Here is a 19,764-nt window from a genome sequence, read left to right as displayed (position 1 = left end):
GCCTTACAGTTGGATCTCATGGAGGCATTTCCTCAACTGAAGCTCCTTTCTCTGTGATAACTCCAGCTGTGTCAAGTTGACACAAAAATAGCCAGTACATATATATATATATATATATGTATATATATATATCTTTACCTTATATATATATATAAAGATATATATATCTTTATATATATATATATTAAGATATATATCTTTATATATATATATATATATATATCTTTACCTTAGCCCCACATAGACTCTCAGACATGGGCAAAAAGCAGCCACATTCTTCACCAAAATACCACAAAAACAGTCTCTATGCCACATACTGAAAATTCTTCTCTGAAACCTCTTGGGCCTGGTCTGCACAGTTATTCTCAGCAAGTCTTCCATATTCCTACTAGGATGGTCCATTAAGCCCCATTTAAAACATTCCACCACTTTCCAAATCCAAAGTCCTGAAATCAACATTCTTCCAAACAAAAGCATGGTCAGACCTATCACAGCAATACCCCAGTCCCTGGTACCAGCTTCCATCTTATTTAGGGTTTTACTGCTGTGAACAGACATCATGACCAAGGCAACTCTTATAAGGACAACATTTAATTGGGGCCGGCTTACAGATTCAAAGGTTCAGTCCATTATCATCAAGGCAGGAGCATGGCATCATCCAGGTAAGCATGGTGCAGCAGTAGCTGAGCATCTGCAGGTCTCTAAGACTGCCCCCCCGCCCCCGCCCAAATAGTCTTAGTACTTTCTATTGAATTTGCCTGCTTTAAATATATTTATGTGTTTACTCAGAAGAGACCGTCTAGGTTCCTTTCTGTGCAATTAATTTTGCTTGGTCACCTGTCAATTTTAAAGGGGATGGAAGAGATATATGGCTTAATAGTTAAAACGTAAAGGTCTTGCGTAAAGGACCCACCAACACTCCTGTCAGGTGGGTCACAATAATTGGCCTCCGCGGGCATCTGTACTCATTCTCTCTGTCTCTCTCGTACATATAAAAATAGCACAGCTTTCTAAAGAAGAATTCTAAAGATTATTTTAATTTTTTTAACGGCATTGTATTGCTGCACTAAGGGACGAATCGGACATAACAAGTACAGAGAGTTGCGCGTGCGCAGCTCAGGCACCGAAAGACACCCCACCAACGCCGAGAACTGCGCATGCGTGGTAGGACTGGCCAGGTCGCGCGGAGTCGCGCCCAAGCGACAAGAGCGCGAGCGCTTACGCGTGCGCGGGGCGGAGCGTGTGGCCCTTGGCGCGACAGTAGGTTACTTAGCCTCCGCTTCGCTGGTTGTTCAGTACCTGCTCGGCGTGGAGAGGAACGGTCCCTGTCTGAGTTATGGATTTTGAAAATCTCTTTTCAAAGCCCCCCAATCCGGCCCTCGGCAAAAAACCGGCCGCCGACCCTGAGGAAAGGTGATCCCCATGTTCTGGTCCTTTGCAGGGACACCGCTTGGGCTCCGCCCCCTCGCTCCTGGGAACCGGCGAGCCCGGGCTGGCGCGTGGGCCGGGACCGGAGCGGGGAGGTCGGAAGGGGAAGTGGGGTGGAAGTCAGAGTAGGGACTGAGGGCGAGGGCAGTGGCCGGTTGGCGGGAGGAGGCCCCAGCCCCTGAATCTGCCCCCAGGGGCTGGCTGCTCCCCTTGCACGTGCGCTTAACGTGTTTGCTGTCAGTCACCCCCGAGGTGGCTTTGCCTCGGAGTTGAAGGACTGCTCTGCCAGTGATCCTGAACCAGAACTCCCAGAATAAAGCAGCAAGCTTCATTTCGACTTAGTTTTTCTGTTAAATTGGAAAAGCGTGTTGTTAATCTCGTACTTAGTGCAGAGTGTGGGATTTCTGTGCAGATACCCATTCACTTTTTTGTTTTTTTGTTTTTTTTTTTTTAATTTTTAATTGTTCGAGACAGGGTTTCTCTGTATAGTTCTGGCTGTCCTGGAACTCACTCAGAAACCCGACTGACTTTACCTCCCGAGTATGGGATTAAAGACATGCGCCACCACTGCCCGGCCCACTTTTTAGTTTTTTGAGTTGATAATGCCCTCAAACTCCATCTCTCCTAAATCCTTGTCTTCTATATTCTCTCTTTGGAACCCTTGACACATCCTTCATGAGTTTTTTTCCACCCTCATTAAGATAACATTACAGCCGGGCGTGGTGGCGCACGCCTTTAATCCCAGCACTCGGGAAGCAGAGGCAGGTGGATTTCTGAGTTCAAAGCCAGCCTGGTCTACAAAGTGAGTTCCAGGACAGCCAGGGCTACACAGAGAAACCCTGTCTCAAAAAACCAAAAAAAAAAAAGAAAAAAAAAGATAACACCACAGTGTTGGGCTGGGCCTATTAATCTCAGCATTTAAAAGGCAGGCAGATCTTGGGAGACTGGGAACAGCCTGGTCTAAATAGCAGGTTCCAAGCCAACCTCAGCTACATAGGCGAAACACTGTCTCATGGGGAAAGGATATATGTATACATTCACTGCTCAGTCTCAAATACCTTAGTGGAAACTGTTAGCCTAATTGGGCTACCATAGCTTTGCTGTGTACTTAATGTGAAACTTTTTAAAAAAAGATTTATTTGTTTTATGTATGTGAGTACACTGTAGCTGTACAGATGATTGTGAGCCTTCATGTGTTGTTGGGAGTTGAATTTTTTTAAGGACCTCTGCTCACTCTGGTCAACCCCTCTCAATCCTGTTGACCTTGCTCGCTCAGTCCCTGCTCGCTCCAGCCCAAAGATTTATTTATTATTATACATAAGTACACTGTAGCTGACTTCAGACACCAGAAGAGGGCGTCAGATCTCTTTACGGTGGTTATGAGCCACTGTGTGGTTGCTGGGATTTGAACTTAGGACCTTCAGAAGAGCAGTCAGCGCTCTTAGCTGCTGAGCCATCTCGCCAACCCTAATGTGAAACTTTTAGTTTCAAATCAACCTTAAGAAGAAAGTGATGGTCTCGCTTTACAGATGATAAAATTGAGGCATAGAGGATTAAGGTGCTCAAGTTACTTCATTACATATCAGTTCATCACCCAGCTTCTAAAGCAGAATCATTCATGGAAATTAAGTCCTGTTGATACTGTGAAGAAATGGACACATTGCTTGCAGGTGATAACATGTAAGAACAGCAAAAGAAATGAATTATAATTTTTAACATGTATGAGAACTGAGTAAGGTTAAAAAAATAGTTAACACTTTAAACATATACTAAACAATATACCCGTTTACTAAAGTTTGGCTGAAATGTGTAAGGGATACTTGGATTGGCCAAAAGATAGGTGAAGATGGGTCTGAAAGTAAGGTGTCTATTTGTATGCCTGCTTTTCACTTTGCCTTTAGGTCTTTTTCAAGGTTTTAGATTTCTGTATTTTTCTCTTAGTTTGTCTCTTGATTTTGCCTATAAACTTTTTTCAGTGCACTAAAACATGTTTTGTTTGTTTAATTTATTTTATATGTATGAATGTTTTGTCTGCACCAGGTGTGTCCATTGTCCTTGGAGGCCAGAAGAGGAAAGTTAGCCACCAAATAGGTGATGGAAATCAAGCTAGGTCCTCTGGAAGAGCAGCCAGTGCCCTTGACTACTAAGCCATGTCTCCAGCTTGAAGCAGGGGTGACTTTGTTCCTAATAGGAATATTCATTTATTTAAAACAACCTCTACTGGCAGAAGACATGTCATTCTGGGCCATGGTGATAGAACAGTAAATGAATAAAATACAGAGAAATACAGGTGGTCATGAATTGTGTATTATTGAGGTGGACCACAGATATGTAGTGTTTTAGATGATAATGAAAGCCATGGAGGAAATGAAACCGTGGGTGAGGAGTTAGGAGGTATTTGTGGAATAATAAGGATAGCGTGGTAAAGTAGTTAAGGAAGAGTCTTACGCAAGGGTGGTTTTCATGGTGGGTATCCAAGTAAATCATTTGAATGGGAAGTTGGCTGTTTGGTTGTTAAGGGCTTGGATTTGGAGACTAGGATATTGGAATTAGCTGTATAAGATGATATTAGAAGCTGGAGGATTGAAAGATATCACAGAGAATGAAAGCTTAGAAAAAAGAAAGGCAAGGACTGGCTTTGTTGAGAGTTGCAAAGTGAAGAGCCAACCAAGGAGTTTAAGAAGTAGCAACGGGGCATAGTGGCATACTTTACTCTCAATACCAGGGAGGCAGAAGCTGGTGGATCTCTGAGTTTGAGACCAACGTGGTCTGCATTTCAAGACCCTTTTTTTTTTTTTTTTTTTTTGCCACAATAGGGGAAATAAAAACCCAGGATGGCTCAGTGTTGCTAGAGTTGGCTTGCTGGCTTATGAGTGGGTTAAGGTCTGAGGATCATGGTTCCTGATGGAAGCAGAGGGAGCAGTAGAATGACAGCCTGTGGTTTAAGGCACAATTCTCCCAACTGTTATTTCCTATCCCTTCATCTTGGGTTCATTTTGAGTTCTGCTACAACAGTGGTTCTCAACCTTCCTAATGCTGGAACCCTTTAATGCAGTTCCTCATGGTGTGGTGACCCCCAACCACAAAATTATTTTTGTTGCTCCTTTATAACTGTAATTTTGCTGCTGTTATGAATTATAATGTAAATTTCTGATATGTGACCCCTATGAAAGGGTTGTTCAACACCCCTCCTGCAAAGGGGTGCAGACTCACAGGTTGAGAACTGCTGTGCTAGAATATGCTCAGGAATTACCTCACATACTATCTATGCTTGGTCAACCTCTCATGCCTGAGTTTTTCATCTTCTTGTTTAGGTGTTTGTCTCCTAACCTCTGAAGGCATCCTGCATTGTATCCGACACACCTTCTCTTTTACACCCCTCTTCCATATCTTTTCTGTTTAGAAAATCCCAAATCTAACTTAAGTGTTCCTTATATGTGTACCTGTATTAATTTTCTCCGAGAAGATAGGAAACTCTCAGAAGGCAAAGGCACAGCTTGTCATTTTCCTTGTTGTACCTTTAGACATGAGGCCGCAGCCTGACGCGTGGTGACTATTTGGTATGCATTGAGTGACTGGATTGAGGAATGACTGGTGATTTATGTACAAGCTACTTCTTATGCATTAAGATAATATAATACAAAGTTCCCGTTTTACAGCTTATTCACATACATATTAACATTTATTGGTCCACGCCATCATTGTTATTTTGAGACAGTGTGTAGTCCTGGCTGGCTTAGAACTTGCTATGTTATACTATACTCCCTGAAAGTCACAGAGATCACCGGCCTCTGCCTCCTGAGTGTTGGATTACAGGACTGCACCATCATACCTGGCCTACGTTGCTGTTTTTATTAATGTTGTTGTTACTGTTATAGAGAATTTAGAGTAGACTTCAAATTTCAGATTTAAGACAAACCCGAGTGATGAATTTTAATACTGTGCAATAAACCCTTTTGTGTTATTTGCTATTTTTGCTGCAGAATTGATGGAATAGATGGTACTGAAGTTGAAGAAACACAGACAGAGAAAGTCAAATGGAAAGTAAAACGGGACTGTGAACAAATTCCCAAGAAAGTAAGATTCAGCCGGCTGGGTGCACAGACGGCTCTGGGTGGATGTGAGAGCATGAGGGACCCTGTTTGTCTCACTGTATTCGCAGTCAGGGCCAGTTGCTCAGGTCAGGAAACTCAGTCATCTTCCAGTAACTTTCTCGCCCTTACCATCAGATGGAGGATGTGCCAGTATTGTAACAAGGTCAGTCTCCTTGTTCCTGAGATGGATCATAAACTCTTTTCAAGAAGCTTCTTTCCTGTCAACTTCGATGTAACATTTAAGGTCTGACTCACTAACTCAACCTGCCTTAGTAATCACTCACTAACTAACTCAACCTGCCTTACTAATCACTCACTAACTAACTCAACCTGCCTTACTAATCACTCACTAACTCAACCTGCCTTAGTAATCACTCACTAACTAACTCAACCTGCCTTAGTAATCACTCACTAACTCAACCTGCCTTAGTAATTACTGGTTGAAAACCCAGATCATTGTGCTGGGGCTGCCATACCAGGACACAACATGGCAGTAAGAGCAGCACAAATGCAGTGACCTGTAGTTCTTGGGCTGGAGTCACGTCTGAGAGCAAGGTGTTAGCAAGATGGCTCTTTCTCGGATGTGTGAGGAAAGATCTGTTCCAGACCCCTCTGGTGCTCTTTGGTTTTCCATGACTGGGAAACATCCTGACCTCATCTGCCATGACCTGATTTCCATACTCCAAAATGCTAAGCATTAAGACGTATGCATAAGAACTTAGAATTGGGGGAGACTCGAGTTCAGTCCATCACAAAGTCAGTATCTGCTCCTCTTTCTTTGTAAAATTTTTGGGGGATGCTGTAAATGTTGACATATTTCATAAGAATGTGTTCATATTGGCAATAAAGCTTGTAAGGCACAAATTGACTGTATAAAAAGATCCAGGAGAGATGATACAGTTGGCACACTTTCATCTCCCGGGGAAGCCTCTGAGCTACCCCATTAATACTGTCTTTGCATGTATAGCTGTCATGACAAAGAACCAAGGCTCACATCCAGCAACTGCCCTTTATTATCCCTCACGGGTAGTCCCACAGGCCTCACTCCTTCATGCCTACAGTTCATAATCTCTGTACTATTCCCCAGCACTTAGGCAGGTAGCATCTTAAATTAAGTCTTAAAAGTAATTTCCAAGAAGATCATATGAAAAGATGGACAGCCAGCTTTTCCCCAAGCAGAGTCGCTTGAACCCAGGCACTTCAGTCACTAATGCAAACATGTTGGGTGAGGACTAACTTCAGGTACTCAGGTAAGCACTGCAGCTCCAGACGAAGCATAGCTGTTTCCTTCCTCTCAGTTAGCCCTGACATGAGCAGTTCTGACTCGGATACTGATCGCTTCCTTGTTGTTTATAGTCTTGCTGCTTGTGTGGTCATCCCTAAGGATACAGTTTAAAAATTTTAAATCTAGCGTGTGCTCCTTCATCTCTGTTGCAGTACACATCATTTGAACACAGGACATCCTATTGTAGGTAGGCCCTCGGGTTGCTTTCGTTAGCAGTGCTCTCACGTCTTCCACTTGTATCCTGCACATGCACTGTGTCTCGCCCTAGGAGAGGAGCAACTGGGTCCTCATGTGAGCAGGGCTGCCCTTGTGTTGATTCTTAATATATTAGGAAGGGCTCGTGCCAGTTTTTATTCCCACCATGATGACAGAGACACTGTTGTTCCGCTTGAGGAGGATGCCATGACATCCCAGTTGTGACATCCCATTGTGACATCCCAGTTGTGTCCCATGTGCTGCTGTGTTTTCAGAATCTAACTGTTACTTAACTGTTCAAATTTTCCCATCTGCCTTACCTTCATTGAGGTTATCTATGGGGTGTTTGGTGGTGGTGGTGATGGTGATTTTGTTTTTTTGTTTTCTTAATTTATAGTTCTTTAGGAGTAGTTTTTGGTCATCATAGAATATGTTATGTGTTGCAGACACCTGCTTACTTGAGCTTTCCATCAAGTGATATAAATGGCAAGGTTTTAAAGTAGTTGGCTTTGAGAATATGTTCTCATATATTTAGTCCTTTGTGTATTGAATCTGTTGTCTTACATTACCTTCTAAAGCTTTATTTTACCTTCTCACCTTGGAATTTATAATCTCTATGGTGTGCAGGCAACCCATCTCCCCATTCATCTGGCTATTATCATTGCCTAATTGTTCCAGGACCATTAGTTTATCAGTAAGGGGCTGTCTTGTCCCTGTGGTTTTACATTGTCACTCTTGTTAAAATCAAGTGTTTATGTTTAGTCTTCTCAACTCTCTGTCTTGTCCTCTGAATTATTTTATCCTTCCTCAGCAAGTCCTGGCACCTTTGTTTATTTATTCTTTAAAGTATCTTGGTTATCTCTCTCTTTTTTTTTTTTTTTTTTTTCAAGACAGGTTTCTCTGTGTAACCCTAAATATTCTGGAACTTTCTCTGTAGACCAGGCTGGCCTCAAATTTAGGAACCTACCTGTCTCTGCCTCTCGAGTGCTGTGATTGAAGATGTGTACCACCACACTACCCAGCTTGTCTTGGCTATTCTTATATATAGGTCCATCTATATAAATTTAAAATTAATTTGTCAGGTAGTCCTGGTAGGCTTTTCATTGGAAATATATAAAATTTATAGATTATTTAGAGGGGAATTAGAATCTTTAGAATATTGTATAGTTTTTGTCTTAAATCTTTCTAAGCATTTTATGTGTGTGATTGTTGGCAGAAGCTCATGTGTGTGGAAGTGTGTGTCTGTATCTGTCTGCATTACCGAAAGCACCAGAGGACAACTTTGGGTGTTGTTCCTCAGGCATTATTCACTTGTGGGGTGTGTGTGTGTGTGTGTGTTTATGTAAGTAATATATTTATTGAGACAGGGTCTCTGACCTGGAGCTCACCAAGTGAGCTAGTCTTGCTATCAGGTGAGCCCCATGGATTCTCTTATTTCTTATGTTCTGCTTTTTTCTTAAGGTGGGTTCTGTGGCTTAAACTCAGGTCCTGTGTTTGTAAAACAAGCTCCTTGCTTACAGAGCCCTCAAGTGTCCCATAGTTTTTCTTTGCAAAGTCTTACATCTTAGCATACCTCTTTGCCCACTAAATAAATTATAGACTAAAACCATGGTCTGTTGATAGGAGTAGGCTAACTTCTTTGTAAAGCATTTTAGTGAATCTTGGTGACTTTGTGGGTTATAGTCTTGTCACAGCTAAGCACAGCAGAAACAGCTTCTAAACGAATGGGCATGACGGTTTCCAGTGGAACTTAACTTTATAAATTTATAAAGACGGGTGGCTAAGGGAAAAAGGCTGCAGCGGCTCACTCCTACACTTGAGAGGTTGGGGTGGGAGGATTGCTGGGAGTTTTAAGCCAGGGTGGGCTATATAGCAAGAGCCTAACTTGGTTAAATGAAAAAACAAAAGAACTTTATGTCTAAAATGCATTATATGTACCCATGTTGCTAAGTACAGACATCTTAATAACCAGAGCTTATAAACATATTTTTTAAGACAAGATTTTGTATAATTCAGTCTGGCCTTGAGCTATGTAATTGAACCTCTCCTTAAATTTTGATCTTCCTGCCTTCCCTCATGCTGGGATTACAGACAAGTAAATACATTTGTGCAAATTCACAATCTTTCTTCAAATTATCATTAAAGGCAAATGTCATTGTAGTTTATTTGTTGTAAGTTTTGTTTTCTGTGTGTGTGTACACATTCATGTACATGTATGTGCATATGTGTAGAGGCCAGAGGTTGATGCTAGGTAGCTTCCTTGATTGTTCTCTACTTTGAGACAGGTTCTCTCTCTCTCTCTCTCTCTCTCTCTCTCTCTCTCTCTCTCTCTCTCTCACTGGTGCACTTGATGCACTGTCCAGTGAACTCCTGGATCTGTCTGTCTCCATTCATCTACTTCTGTCTCCTAGGGACAGCTATGAGGTCACCACACCCAGCTTTTACATGGGTGCTAGGGGTCTGAACTTGCGTTCTCATGCCTGTGTAAGAGAGATACTTGATGACTGAGCCATCTTCCTTGGCCTCCTTGTGGTTGGCTGGTTGTTTTTTGTGTATGTGTTTTAAAATTTATACTAACTATTTTTTTTTATTGTGTGTATGTGTGTGCCCTTGAGTGCTGGTTTGCCTTTCAAGGCCAGAAGCATCAGATTCTTCTCGAGCTACACCTGCAGGTGTGAGCGGTGGACGTGGTACTGGGAACCAAACTTGGGTCCTTTGGAAGAGTAGTGCTATGTGCTCCTAAGCACAGAGTGTAGAGAATGCGATATGAAACCCATGTATGCAAATGCAATAATGGTCAATTAATGACCATTATTCCTTATATATCTTAAGTTTTGAAATTTCAATTTTCATCTTTACCTAGTTTAAGCACCTTGGAAACGCTGCAACATCACCAAAGAGTTTACCACGTAAAAAATCAAGAAGTAAGGACTATGACCCATACAGTGATGGTGAGACATGCAGCCAGGGGTCAGAAGATAACTTTGACAAAGAGCTTCAGCAGTACATACAAGCCAAAGAAATGGCAAACGCAACTCAACCCTCAGTGCTTCCTGAGGAGTCTGTGAAGAAAGCCGGAGCGGAAGGGACCCAGCAGAGTAAGCGCTGAGCTGTTTACCACTCACTTAAAGCTCGCTTGTAGCACTTGGTGTGGTTGTCTGTACGTGTACGTGCATGAGTGCTTATCACCTGCTCTTTCTCTTACGACGAAAAGGTGACTTTTGTTGTTCTTTATTTATGTCAGATGCGAGATTGCTTGATGTGAGACATAATCCAAGGCTTGGTTGCTTGTCATGTAAATGCTTATTTTGTAGGAGACACTAGGCAGCTGCTAGTGAGTTATCAAAGGCTGTGTCTCTATCAGAAGAAATTTGAATCCTCAGCTTCTGCATGTATGAAAGATGAGGCTGTGTCTGTTTGTATGACTTTTATTTAAAGAATTGACTGACTGGATGATCGTGCTTGTCTGTGTTCATATATTTTTAATTGCTGGGGATTGATCACCCAGTCCTCATATGTACTAAGGAAATATGCCACCACAGAACCATATCCGTAGCATGGAAATGTATTTCTTTTTCATTTTTTTAAATTTTTATTTTTTATATTGAAATTATTATTTTATTTTATTTTTTTGGGGGGGGGGTTAAGACAGGGTTTCTCTGTATAGCCCTGACTGTCCTGGAACTCACTTTATAGACCAGGCTGGCCTCGAACTCAGAAATCCACCTGCCTCTGCCTCCCGAGTGCTGGGATTAAAGGCGTGCGCCACAACCGCCCAGCTAGAAATTATTATTTTAAATTGCTAAAATGGGATTTGGCCATAGACATTCATTTCTTTCATTCCTCTCTCTCTCTCTCTCTCTCTCTCTCTCTCTCTCTCTCTCTCTCTTTTTGAGACAGGGTTTCTCTGTGTAGCCCTGCCTGTCGTGGAACTCGCTTTGTAGACTAGGCTGGCCTTGAATTCAGAGATCCTCCTGACTCTGCCTCTCAAGTTCTAGGGTTAAAGATGTGTACGGCAAGCACCCAGTTTAAATGAAATTCTTAATGTTTTTCATTTACTGTGTCTCCTCCAAGTGTTTCTTCTATTCAAAGTACATCTCTAGGTAAACTTAGTGTATATGGAACATCTTTTTTTTTTTCTTTATTGCAGGGGTTGTGATATGTTGAGACAGGGTCTCATCTAGCCCAGGTAGTCTAAATCTTGCTGTGTACCTGAAGTTCTCTGTGAACTCCTGATCCTCCCACCTCAGTGTCCTCAGTGCTGGGCTTACAGTTGTCCTAGTTTGCTGTATATTGCTATGATAAACCACTGTGCAGCCCTCGAGGAGGAAAGGGATGGAGTCATGTTACATACTTCTGAGTGATAAACAGTCCATCACTGAAAGAAGCCACGCATGGCAAGAAGTGAAGCAGAGGCCGTGGAGGAGCGCTGCTTACTGACTTGCTCCTCATGGCTTTCTCAGCCTGCTTTCTTAAACCATCCAGGTCCACCTGTCCAGAGTGGTATCACCCACAGAGAGCTGGACCCTCCACATCAGTCATTAACCAACAGCATGCCCTACAAACTTCTCTGCAGGCAGTTTGGTGGAGTTATACTGACTTCCCAGATAATTAAACTTTGTGTCAAGTTGACAAAAAAACCAGCCAGCACCAAGTATTTACCACCATCCTCAGATTTATGGCATATCTTCAAGAGAAAAAAAAAATCTAATATGTGAGATCCTAAACCTCTGTAGTTTTTTCTTTTGTAAAACTGTAGTCATTCTAATTATATCAGTCAGTTGCTGATATCTTCAAAATATTCTGGTCTGTGGCTGGCAAGATTGATTTAATTGTTTTGATTTTGTCTCTCATCAAACTCTTCTTTTCAAAAACAATGTATTTGAAATTGGGATGTTAGAATTCTCTTTTTTTTTTTTTTTTTTGCCTCATATAGCAAAGCTCCTAGACAGTCAGGGCGCTGCTGTCACACCAGTTTTCCTTCGCTGAGCTCCAGAGTTCCCATGCGTTATTATAAGGCATATTTCTGAAGGTTAAACTGATGTCATACCTTTATGCTGTTTTAAAAAATGAACTTGCTTGTTTTTAGCTGCCAAACAAAAAAATAAAAAATCTAAAGCTGGTCACAAGAAAGTTAAACAGAAGAAAATGAAGCGAAAGTGGCCTGGCACTGGAGACAAAGGGTCAAGTGCCTTGCTGAAGAACAGTGGCTCCCGAGCACAGGTACAGGAGTTGCCTTTAGGAGGATGTCTTCAGGGTGCTTATCTTTCACTTCAGCTTCTGGAAGTGCTCAGTGATGTGGGGAGGCAGGAACATCCCACATAGCAGGGTTCTGTGGAGACTTGTACCTGTGAAGACTTGACCAGAAGTTGACTCTGGTCGTCCTTCTACCACTGCCTCCTCCCTCTTAGCACTGGCTACCAGCACCCATTTTCAGCCTCTGTGATTTCCCTGTTGGCCTAAAACATGAGTGCATCAGCCCTTTGGTCTCTGAGTGTTAGACCATCACTATCTATAGAAAACTGGGAGGCAAAAGGAAACAGCCTTAGAGACAGTTGGAAGGCCATGGAGTCCTGCACAGTTTATATACTTCAGTCCTTCAGCCTCTGGACTGCTTACTTCTGGAAGTTAAAACAGCTGTTTCTGAGCTTTGGCCTTACCAAGTCTCACAGTCCTGTTCCTGGTGCTTGGATTTTGCTTTGTAACTATCCTTCCTTAACATGCATCTGCACTTCAGCATAGGACAGCAGATGACTTCTCTAGACTCTGACTTTCTGAAGACTTTTAAACTGAATGGCAAGCTTCTCACTCAGCTTAGACACAGGGTCAGTAGTCTGGGGAGGTTAAAATACTAGAAATACCAAGTGTTAGCTGAGCATGGCTGTGAGTGCCTTGTAGTCCCAGCTGCTTAGGAGTGGAAGTAGGAGTTCAAGACTATCCTGGGTAACAGTGAGCTCTCATAGCAAAAGGGGTGGGGGATGGGAGATACCAAATATTAAAGATTGAAATAAACTTCTATAATATAAAAGCAGTCCTTGTTCTCACATTTTACAAGTAGGGAATCTGAACTCAGAGTTTAGATGGCTGACTGTCCCACACAGAGCTAAGCCAGGGCTGGACTTGGTTTCCTAACCTCTCTTCTATGACTTAAGAGTGACTCAAATGATTCTTCACGCAGAACTGACAGCCCTTCTATATGAAAAGCAAGTTCTAAACCTCTGTTAGACTTTCATGGCAGAATCATTTAAAACCAAAGATTAGAACTGAGATACATGTATGATTTTTATGGTCTTAATAAATTAATTCTTGCAAAGCAGGTGATTAGGACACACACTAGCTCCTTAATTGCACATACCATGTTGCTAAAACCATATTTACTACTTAGACATGCAGAAGTTCTAAGCTGTCACAAGTTGACACATTAAAAATAGTTTTTATTTCTAAAGTGCTAAAATTGATTTTATCATTCTTACTTCTTTTTTAAATATTAAACTGTGAACATATTATCAATGGAGCTAGAGATTTCCCACTGCTTCTTGTTAGTTGTGATTCCCAGCCTCGTTTCCATAATTCTGAAGCTCTTTCTAGTTTAGATTTCTTTTTATCACAAGAAATATATTTTCGGGCTGGTGAGATGGCTCAGTGGGTAAGAGCACCCGACTGCTCTCCCAAAGGTCCAGAGTTCAAATCCCAGCAACCACATGGTGGCTCACAACCATCCGTAATGAGATCTGACTCCCTCTTCTGGAGTGTCTGAAGACAGCTACAGTGCACTTACATATAATAAATAAATCTTAAAAAAAAAAAAAAGAAATATATTTTCATTTTTTTAGTTTTCTTGAATTCGTTTTTACAGAATGAGGTTTTGTAAAAGTACAATAAGATAATCAAGTTTTATCAGTACTAATATTCAGTGGCTGAATGCTATTGAAAGTGATGAGCATTCATTTTATAAACTGATATACCAAAGTTCAGCTCTTGAAGGCCCTTTTAGAAGAGGCGCTTTTTTGAGCCAGAGACTTGTTGTATGTATAGCCCAGGCTGGCCTTGAACTTGAACCCTGCTTCAGCCTTGGTACGCTGAGACAGTGCATTGGTCACCATGTGCAGCTCTCAGAGAGACATTCTAATGTAGTAAAAATAGTTTAAAACAGTTTTGTAGAACAAAGTGAGATTCTTAATTTTCTTTTTCTCTTGGTTTTTTTTTTTTTTTTTTGTATTATATATAGACTGATGAACCTGAAGAGAAGCAGCCACGTGTGAGGATGAGCCAAGGCTTTATCAACCAGCACACAGTGGAACGCAAAGGGAAGCAAGTTTGCAAATATTTCCTTGAAAGGAAATGTATTAAGGTATGAAAGTGTGTAAGCAAACAGACACTACAGTGTCGTCACGGCAGGAGTGTTCTAGAACTGCTGTCTTTGTGTGACAGTCTTAAAACATACCTGGAAGTTTTAAAACCTCTTTGCTCTTAGAAAAAGTCTAGTTTGAAAATTAGTGCACTGCTTTACGTTTTTAAAGATTATTTATTAAGGATACTATGCATTGAAAATGTTTTAGGGAGTTTTAGAAGTGCAGCAGCTGAGCCATGCGCTACCCCAGATGCTTACCGGGCTTGCTTGCCCATTGAAGTTTAGGAGGAGTTAAGTTTGTTAAGGTGCAAAGGTCTAGTTGTGAGACATAACTTGTCCTTATCTTTACACTCAGGGAGACCAGTGTAAGTTTGATCATGATGCAGAGATAGAGAAGAAAAAGGAAATGTGTAAGTATTATGTACAAGGATATTGTACCAAAGGAGAGAACTGCCTGTATTTACATAATATCCTTTATCACAAGATTTCCCTGCACTCTTCGTAGAACATGAAAGATACAGACTTTGATAAACTACAATTGTTGCTGTAACAAAGCTGTCCTGTTTAAGCCTAACTCACTATCAGAGTGATTATATTCTATATGCTTTTGAATGGACCTTTCAGAAAAATCTCTTAACATATAGGTCTGTTCTGCTGTTGATGGGTGGTAGAAGGTTTAAGAGACCTAGTCAGACCCAGGAGAATAATGTTATTTCTGCTGTGATAGTGTCTAATTGAGTCCATATTCATATAGAAAAGTAGAGATGTTTTATGGAGGTTCCTTTAACCTGCTGGCAGCCTTAGTTCCAATGGCCAAATTTGTTATGATATCACGAAATGCAAGCATTTACAGTAATGACACCATCAGTCACACAGAAGTTGTTTCTTTTTGTCACATACTATAGAAGTCTTAGATTTAACTTGACACTTCCTAGATAATAATGTTTTATGAATTGGTTCTACTTTAACAAACCTAATACATAAAGGATCCAAATTTGTAAAACTTGCTGCTGTCATTGAGTTTACTTCACCTCGTTCTCAAAAACATTTTACAATAACCACATCTCAAAGTAATTAAAATACATTTCTTTCATCTGTGAGTGAAACTTACCTGTGGTCCATTGAGACTTTATGTGACAGAGAAAAGATTGTCTTTCTGAAATGAGACTTTTTATTGTCTCATATTTTAAATAGAAAATTCAGTGAATATACTGGTAGGAAAGATTTCGAGGAAATAGTTATTAAATTAATAATGAATCATTTCGATTAGATAAAATTACTATTTTCCTTAACACTGTGCTACGTGAATACCCTTGCAAGTTTTATCACACAGGAACCAAATGTTATCAGGGCGATCACTGTAATTTTTCTCATGCCCCTCTGACTGCAGAAACACAAGAACTATTGGCTAAAGTAAGTACAGTGGTAATCTTGTTTTTCTTTTTAAAAAGAGTATATTTGGATGGAGGGTGACATTTGAAAAGACACTTTTGTTTAAGAAGAGAGCCTTGTAGGCTGCTGTATGATAATTTGAGTTTACTTAGGTTTAGAAGTCACTTTATTCTTTTATTGTCACTAAAAGAAAGAGTAATATTCATTGATAGTATGAATTAGGATGGTCTTAAACCCTTCAATAGAGTCAGCAGTTTACATTTTTATTTACTCATTGTGTGTGTGTGCAGGCTGTGGCAGTCAGAAGAGACACCATCAGTTGCTTCTCTCCTCATGCGGGCCCTGGGATCAAGCTCAGGTTGTTGGGCCAGGCAGCAGCTGCTTTACACCCTGAGCTGGCTCTTCACTCTAGTTAGCAACTTTTCATGCCTATTTTAATCAAGAAAAGGAAATAGAGAGTACACGAGTGCAGAAGGGAAGTCAAGAGTCATGGCTGACACCATTTTAGTTACGTTGAAGACTGGTTAGATGTCTTCTTCAGAAGTTCTTAGTCTATGAGAAAGGTTATTGTGACGTTCTGCTATTGACACTCGATTTCCTTAGATTAGTTGGGAGTAGTCTCTCCCAATGTAGACTTAAGTAAATGTGAAAATAAGCTACCGTGACCAAAGCTGCTTGAGCATAGACAAATATGAGAAAGTCAGAGGTGTGTCTGCAGTGCCTCATCTCTAAAGAGGGAGGGTCCATGGAACTACAAATCATACCAGATTCTTATTTATGAAAAATTTGTTTTTTATTTCTTTTTGTAATACCAAATACTGTTATAGTTGGATGTTATTAGGACCATTTGAGAAGTATAAGCTAGGACAGTGTACCCAGTAGATATTAGTGAATGAAAAATCACATAGGGTTTTATATTGTTTCCTTTTTCTGTATTAGGTTTTGGATACTGACAAGAAGTCGTGTAAATAGACTAAAAAGGTAAAGATGATGCTACTAATTTTTTTATTCTTTGAACCATCTCTTGGAATTTGGATAAAAGCCTTAATAGAACTTTTTCTGTCTTCAAGTTAAAGTATTTTTTTCCCTTCTTTCCTCAATAAAAATATGTGCATGTGTTGCTCCTCTATCTGGGCTTGCCTGCCATGTGGTTTTCTTTTCTTTTTTTTTTTGGTTGTATTTGGGGGGGGGGGTGACACGTGTGTGTGTGTGTGTGTGTGTGTGTGTGTGTGTAATTCTCTTTCTTTAGTTCTGTCTGTTTGACTTTTGAAATAGGATCTCTCTTTGTAGTGCTGGCATGTAGTGCCTGGAACTTGGTGGCATTGAATGCACAGAGATCCACCTGTTTCTGCCTTTTGAGTGTAAGGATTAAAGATGCGCAGTATCACGTCTACCCTTATGTAGCACTTTATTCTGTGACTGTGTTATAATTAAGTGTCAGGAATAGGGGTTTAGATAAGTTTCACTTTTTTGAATGCACATTGCTACTGTAATTCTTTATAAATGTTTCTTGCTATAAATCTGCAGCAGTTACTCGGGGTCTGTACCAGGGAGTAAAAGTGTTTTATAACACTTGTTTATAAGTGTTTTATAACACTTGTGTTTATAAGTGTTTTATAACACTTTTATAACACATTCCTGTAAGCTATAGAATTTCTGTTCTAACCTTGTTAATACTTTGGCGTCTTGTGGCTTATTTGAAGGAAATCCAGTATCTTGGGCCTACAGGCCCTTCAGTTTCCTTGTTAGTGTAATACAGTTTTCTGTCTTTTGTCAAGGTTTTTATTCACCTGGTTGTCTGTTTGCATTGCTTTTATATATCCCTCATATTCCTTTGTGTCTTCCCAGTTTGTAGGCTCCCACCACCCCCTGCCATGCATTAATCTTCTCCAGCGTTGCTTTGAGTACTTAGGGTCTCTTAGATTCTATATATGAATTTTTAGGAAACTGATTTCATTGAACATGTTGATTACTTTGGGTAGTAGTAACAGCTTAACAATATTGTCTTCATATCTGTGAGGTTTGTGTTGTTTATAATGTTATAAGTGTTTTCCTTAAATGTGTGTCTGTACCACAGTCAGGCCTGATGCCCGCAGAGGGCAAAGGAGGATATTGGATCCTCTAGAACTGGAGTTACATGTGGTTGTGAGCTGCAGTGTTGGTGGTAGGAAGCAAGCCTGGGTCCTCAGTCAAGAACAAGGATTTTTCATTGCTGAGCCAACTCACTAGCCTACATAACTGTGAACTTTTCATGAGAAGTGATTTTAGATCCGAATCTTGCTTTTCCACTGTGATGGTGTATCCAGGACTTGCTATGGTTTCTGTTGCTTATGTTCTTATGCTTGCCTCCCACCATCTGGTTATCTCTAGTGCTACCTGCCCTCACTATATCTGATTGGACCCTGTTCTTCCTGTGATCCTAATTGTATCAGAACTCCTCAGAGTTCAGCTCTCTGTGTGATCCAGTGATCCTGAAATCCTGGGTGTGTCAGAACTCCTGGGAGTCAAGCTGCCTCTGGGACCCTGAGATCCTTGTGTGAGCAAGCTCCTGGGATCCTGGGATCCTCTGATCCTCTGATCCTCTGATCCTCTGATCCTGGGTGTGTTAGAGTGCCTGGGAGTGGAGCTTCCTCTGGGTGTTGTGGGATTGGATGCAGGGTTCACACCCAAGGTCTGCCTCTGTGAACTTTTCGATGTGCTCATAAAGGAGTTGTTATATTTCCATCCAACTCTATTGTTATTAATATAGTCTTTTTATTTTTATTGTTTTTACTTTTTTGGTTGAGATGGGGTCTTTCTATGTAGTCCTAGCTCTCCTGGCACTTGCTGTGTAGACTAGGCTGGCCTAGAACTCACACAAACCCCCATGTTCTCCCCCCCCCCCCACCAAGTGCAGGGATTAAAGGATCAATACAGTTTTGGGGTTTGTTTGTTCTTTACATCATTTTAGCTTTGTGTTTTCTGGATTTGTGTTTAGTTCTTTCTAGCTTTAGATTTTGTGTTTTAATTCAAGGTGTTCCTTCCATTTTCCCCAAGAGGGATATTTAGCTCATTTTGGATTTTGTTTTTGTCTGCTGCATGGATGTGTCTGAGGGGTGGTGGTGATTAAGTTGGTAATTTTCACAAGCTGATGTGTTTCTTTTCTTCTGCAGCATGTAGAGGACAAAACTCTTCCCGCTCAGGACTTTTGAAGACTGGTGGTTTGGAATAGTTCATAAGGTTCCTCGGTTAATGGGCCTTCCTGTGTCATCATGATCGTGTGCAGCTCCCGTTCGACACGCACAGTGGTGGATCAAGTGCTCAATCGAAGGCTGGTTCTGCACTGGGCCAGGAGAGGAGCACGTGCGTGCTGCCTGGAGCTCAGTGCTGTGCTGGGCTAGGTTGCAGAAGTCTCCTCCAGTTGAGAGCTACGATGGAGCAAGCACAAAACAGGCCAAGAGCGGTTAAGGGAGGATGGGAGGACTATCAGGAAGGGTGATGACAGAGCTGCTAGGGGATTATTTATTGGGGTAATAAATAAGTCACACCTCTACGTGTCAGTAAATACTTTGCACAATGTTTTTAACAGTAATTCGAGTTCCACTTTATGGTTTAGCCCAGAATGTGGTTCTATGGTCTCTTGAAAAAAACATATTTCCTGTTGGATATTTATTTCTAATTATTACTGTTATAAATAAAGTGAGATGATATTTCTTGCTATGGTGTTTTCATACTTTATTCTCTTAACCCTTGTGTTGATAAAATATAAGAGTATTTACCTTGGGCCAGTGAGAGATGTGTTCAGTGGGTAAAAGTGATTGTTGTGCAAGTTTGACAACCAGTGTGATCCCCAGGTGCCATGGCAGGAGGAGGGAACTAGCTTCAGAAAGTTGTCCTCTGACCTCCACATGCATGTCATCACACATGTATGCCTGTGCTCACATGTATGGTGTTTGTGTGTAACACATACACAAATAATTGTATGTGAGCACTCTATCTACATGTATAACTCAAGACCAACAATATTAAAATATTGTTTA

At 41.0% G+C, this 19,764-nt stretch overlaps 1 protein-coding gene across 2 annotated transcripts; it reads left to right on the top strand.

Annotated features, from left to right (window-relative positions):
- The first annotated feature begins 1,217 nt into the window (after positions 1-1,217).
- On the top strand, positions 1,218-19,444 carry Zc3h8 (zinc finger CCCH-type containing 8). Of its 2 annotated transcripts, XM_021156231.2 has the most exons (9): positions 1,218-1,413; positions 5,412-5,505; positions 9,866-10,100; positions 12,092-12,225; positions 14,231-14,353; positions 14,709-14,820; positions 15,657-15,766; positions 16,685-16,726; positions 18,898-19,444. In XM_021156231.2, exons 1-8 carry the CDS (start codon positions 1,337-1,339, stop codon positions 16,715-16,717), a joined length of 918 nt encoding a protein of 305 aa, XP_021011890.1. In that variant the 5' UTR covers positions 1,218-1,336; the 3' UTR covers positions 16,718-16,726; positions 18,898-19,444. The 2 variants fall into 2 exon arrangements, with proteins under 2 accessions (XP_021011890.1, XP_029326024.1); XM_029470164.1 differs by lacking the exons at positions 1,218-1,413; positions 5,412-5,505 and adding an exon at positions 5,520-5,685 and having other exon boundaries at positions 18,898-19,417.
- The last annotated feature ends 320 nt before the right edge of the window (positions 19,445-19,764 follow it).

The sequence above is a fragment of the Mus caroli genome, chromosome 2 (assembly GCF_900094665.2).
Source record: "Mus caroli chromosome 2, CAROLI_EIJ_v1.1, whole genome shotgun sequence".
In the NCBI taxonomy this organism is placed as follows: Eukaryota; Metazoa; Chordata; class Mammalia; order Rodentia; family Muridae; genus Mus; species Mus caroli.
Note: the sequence above shows the minus strand (reverse complement) of the source record. Positions and strands in the feature narration are given on the sequence as shown.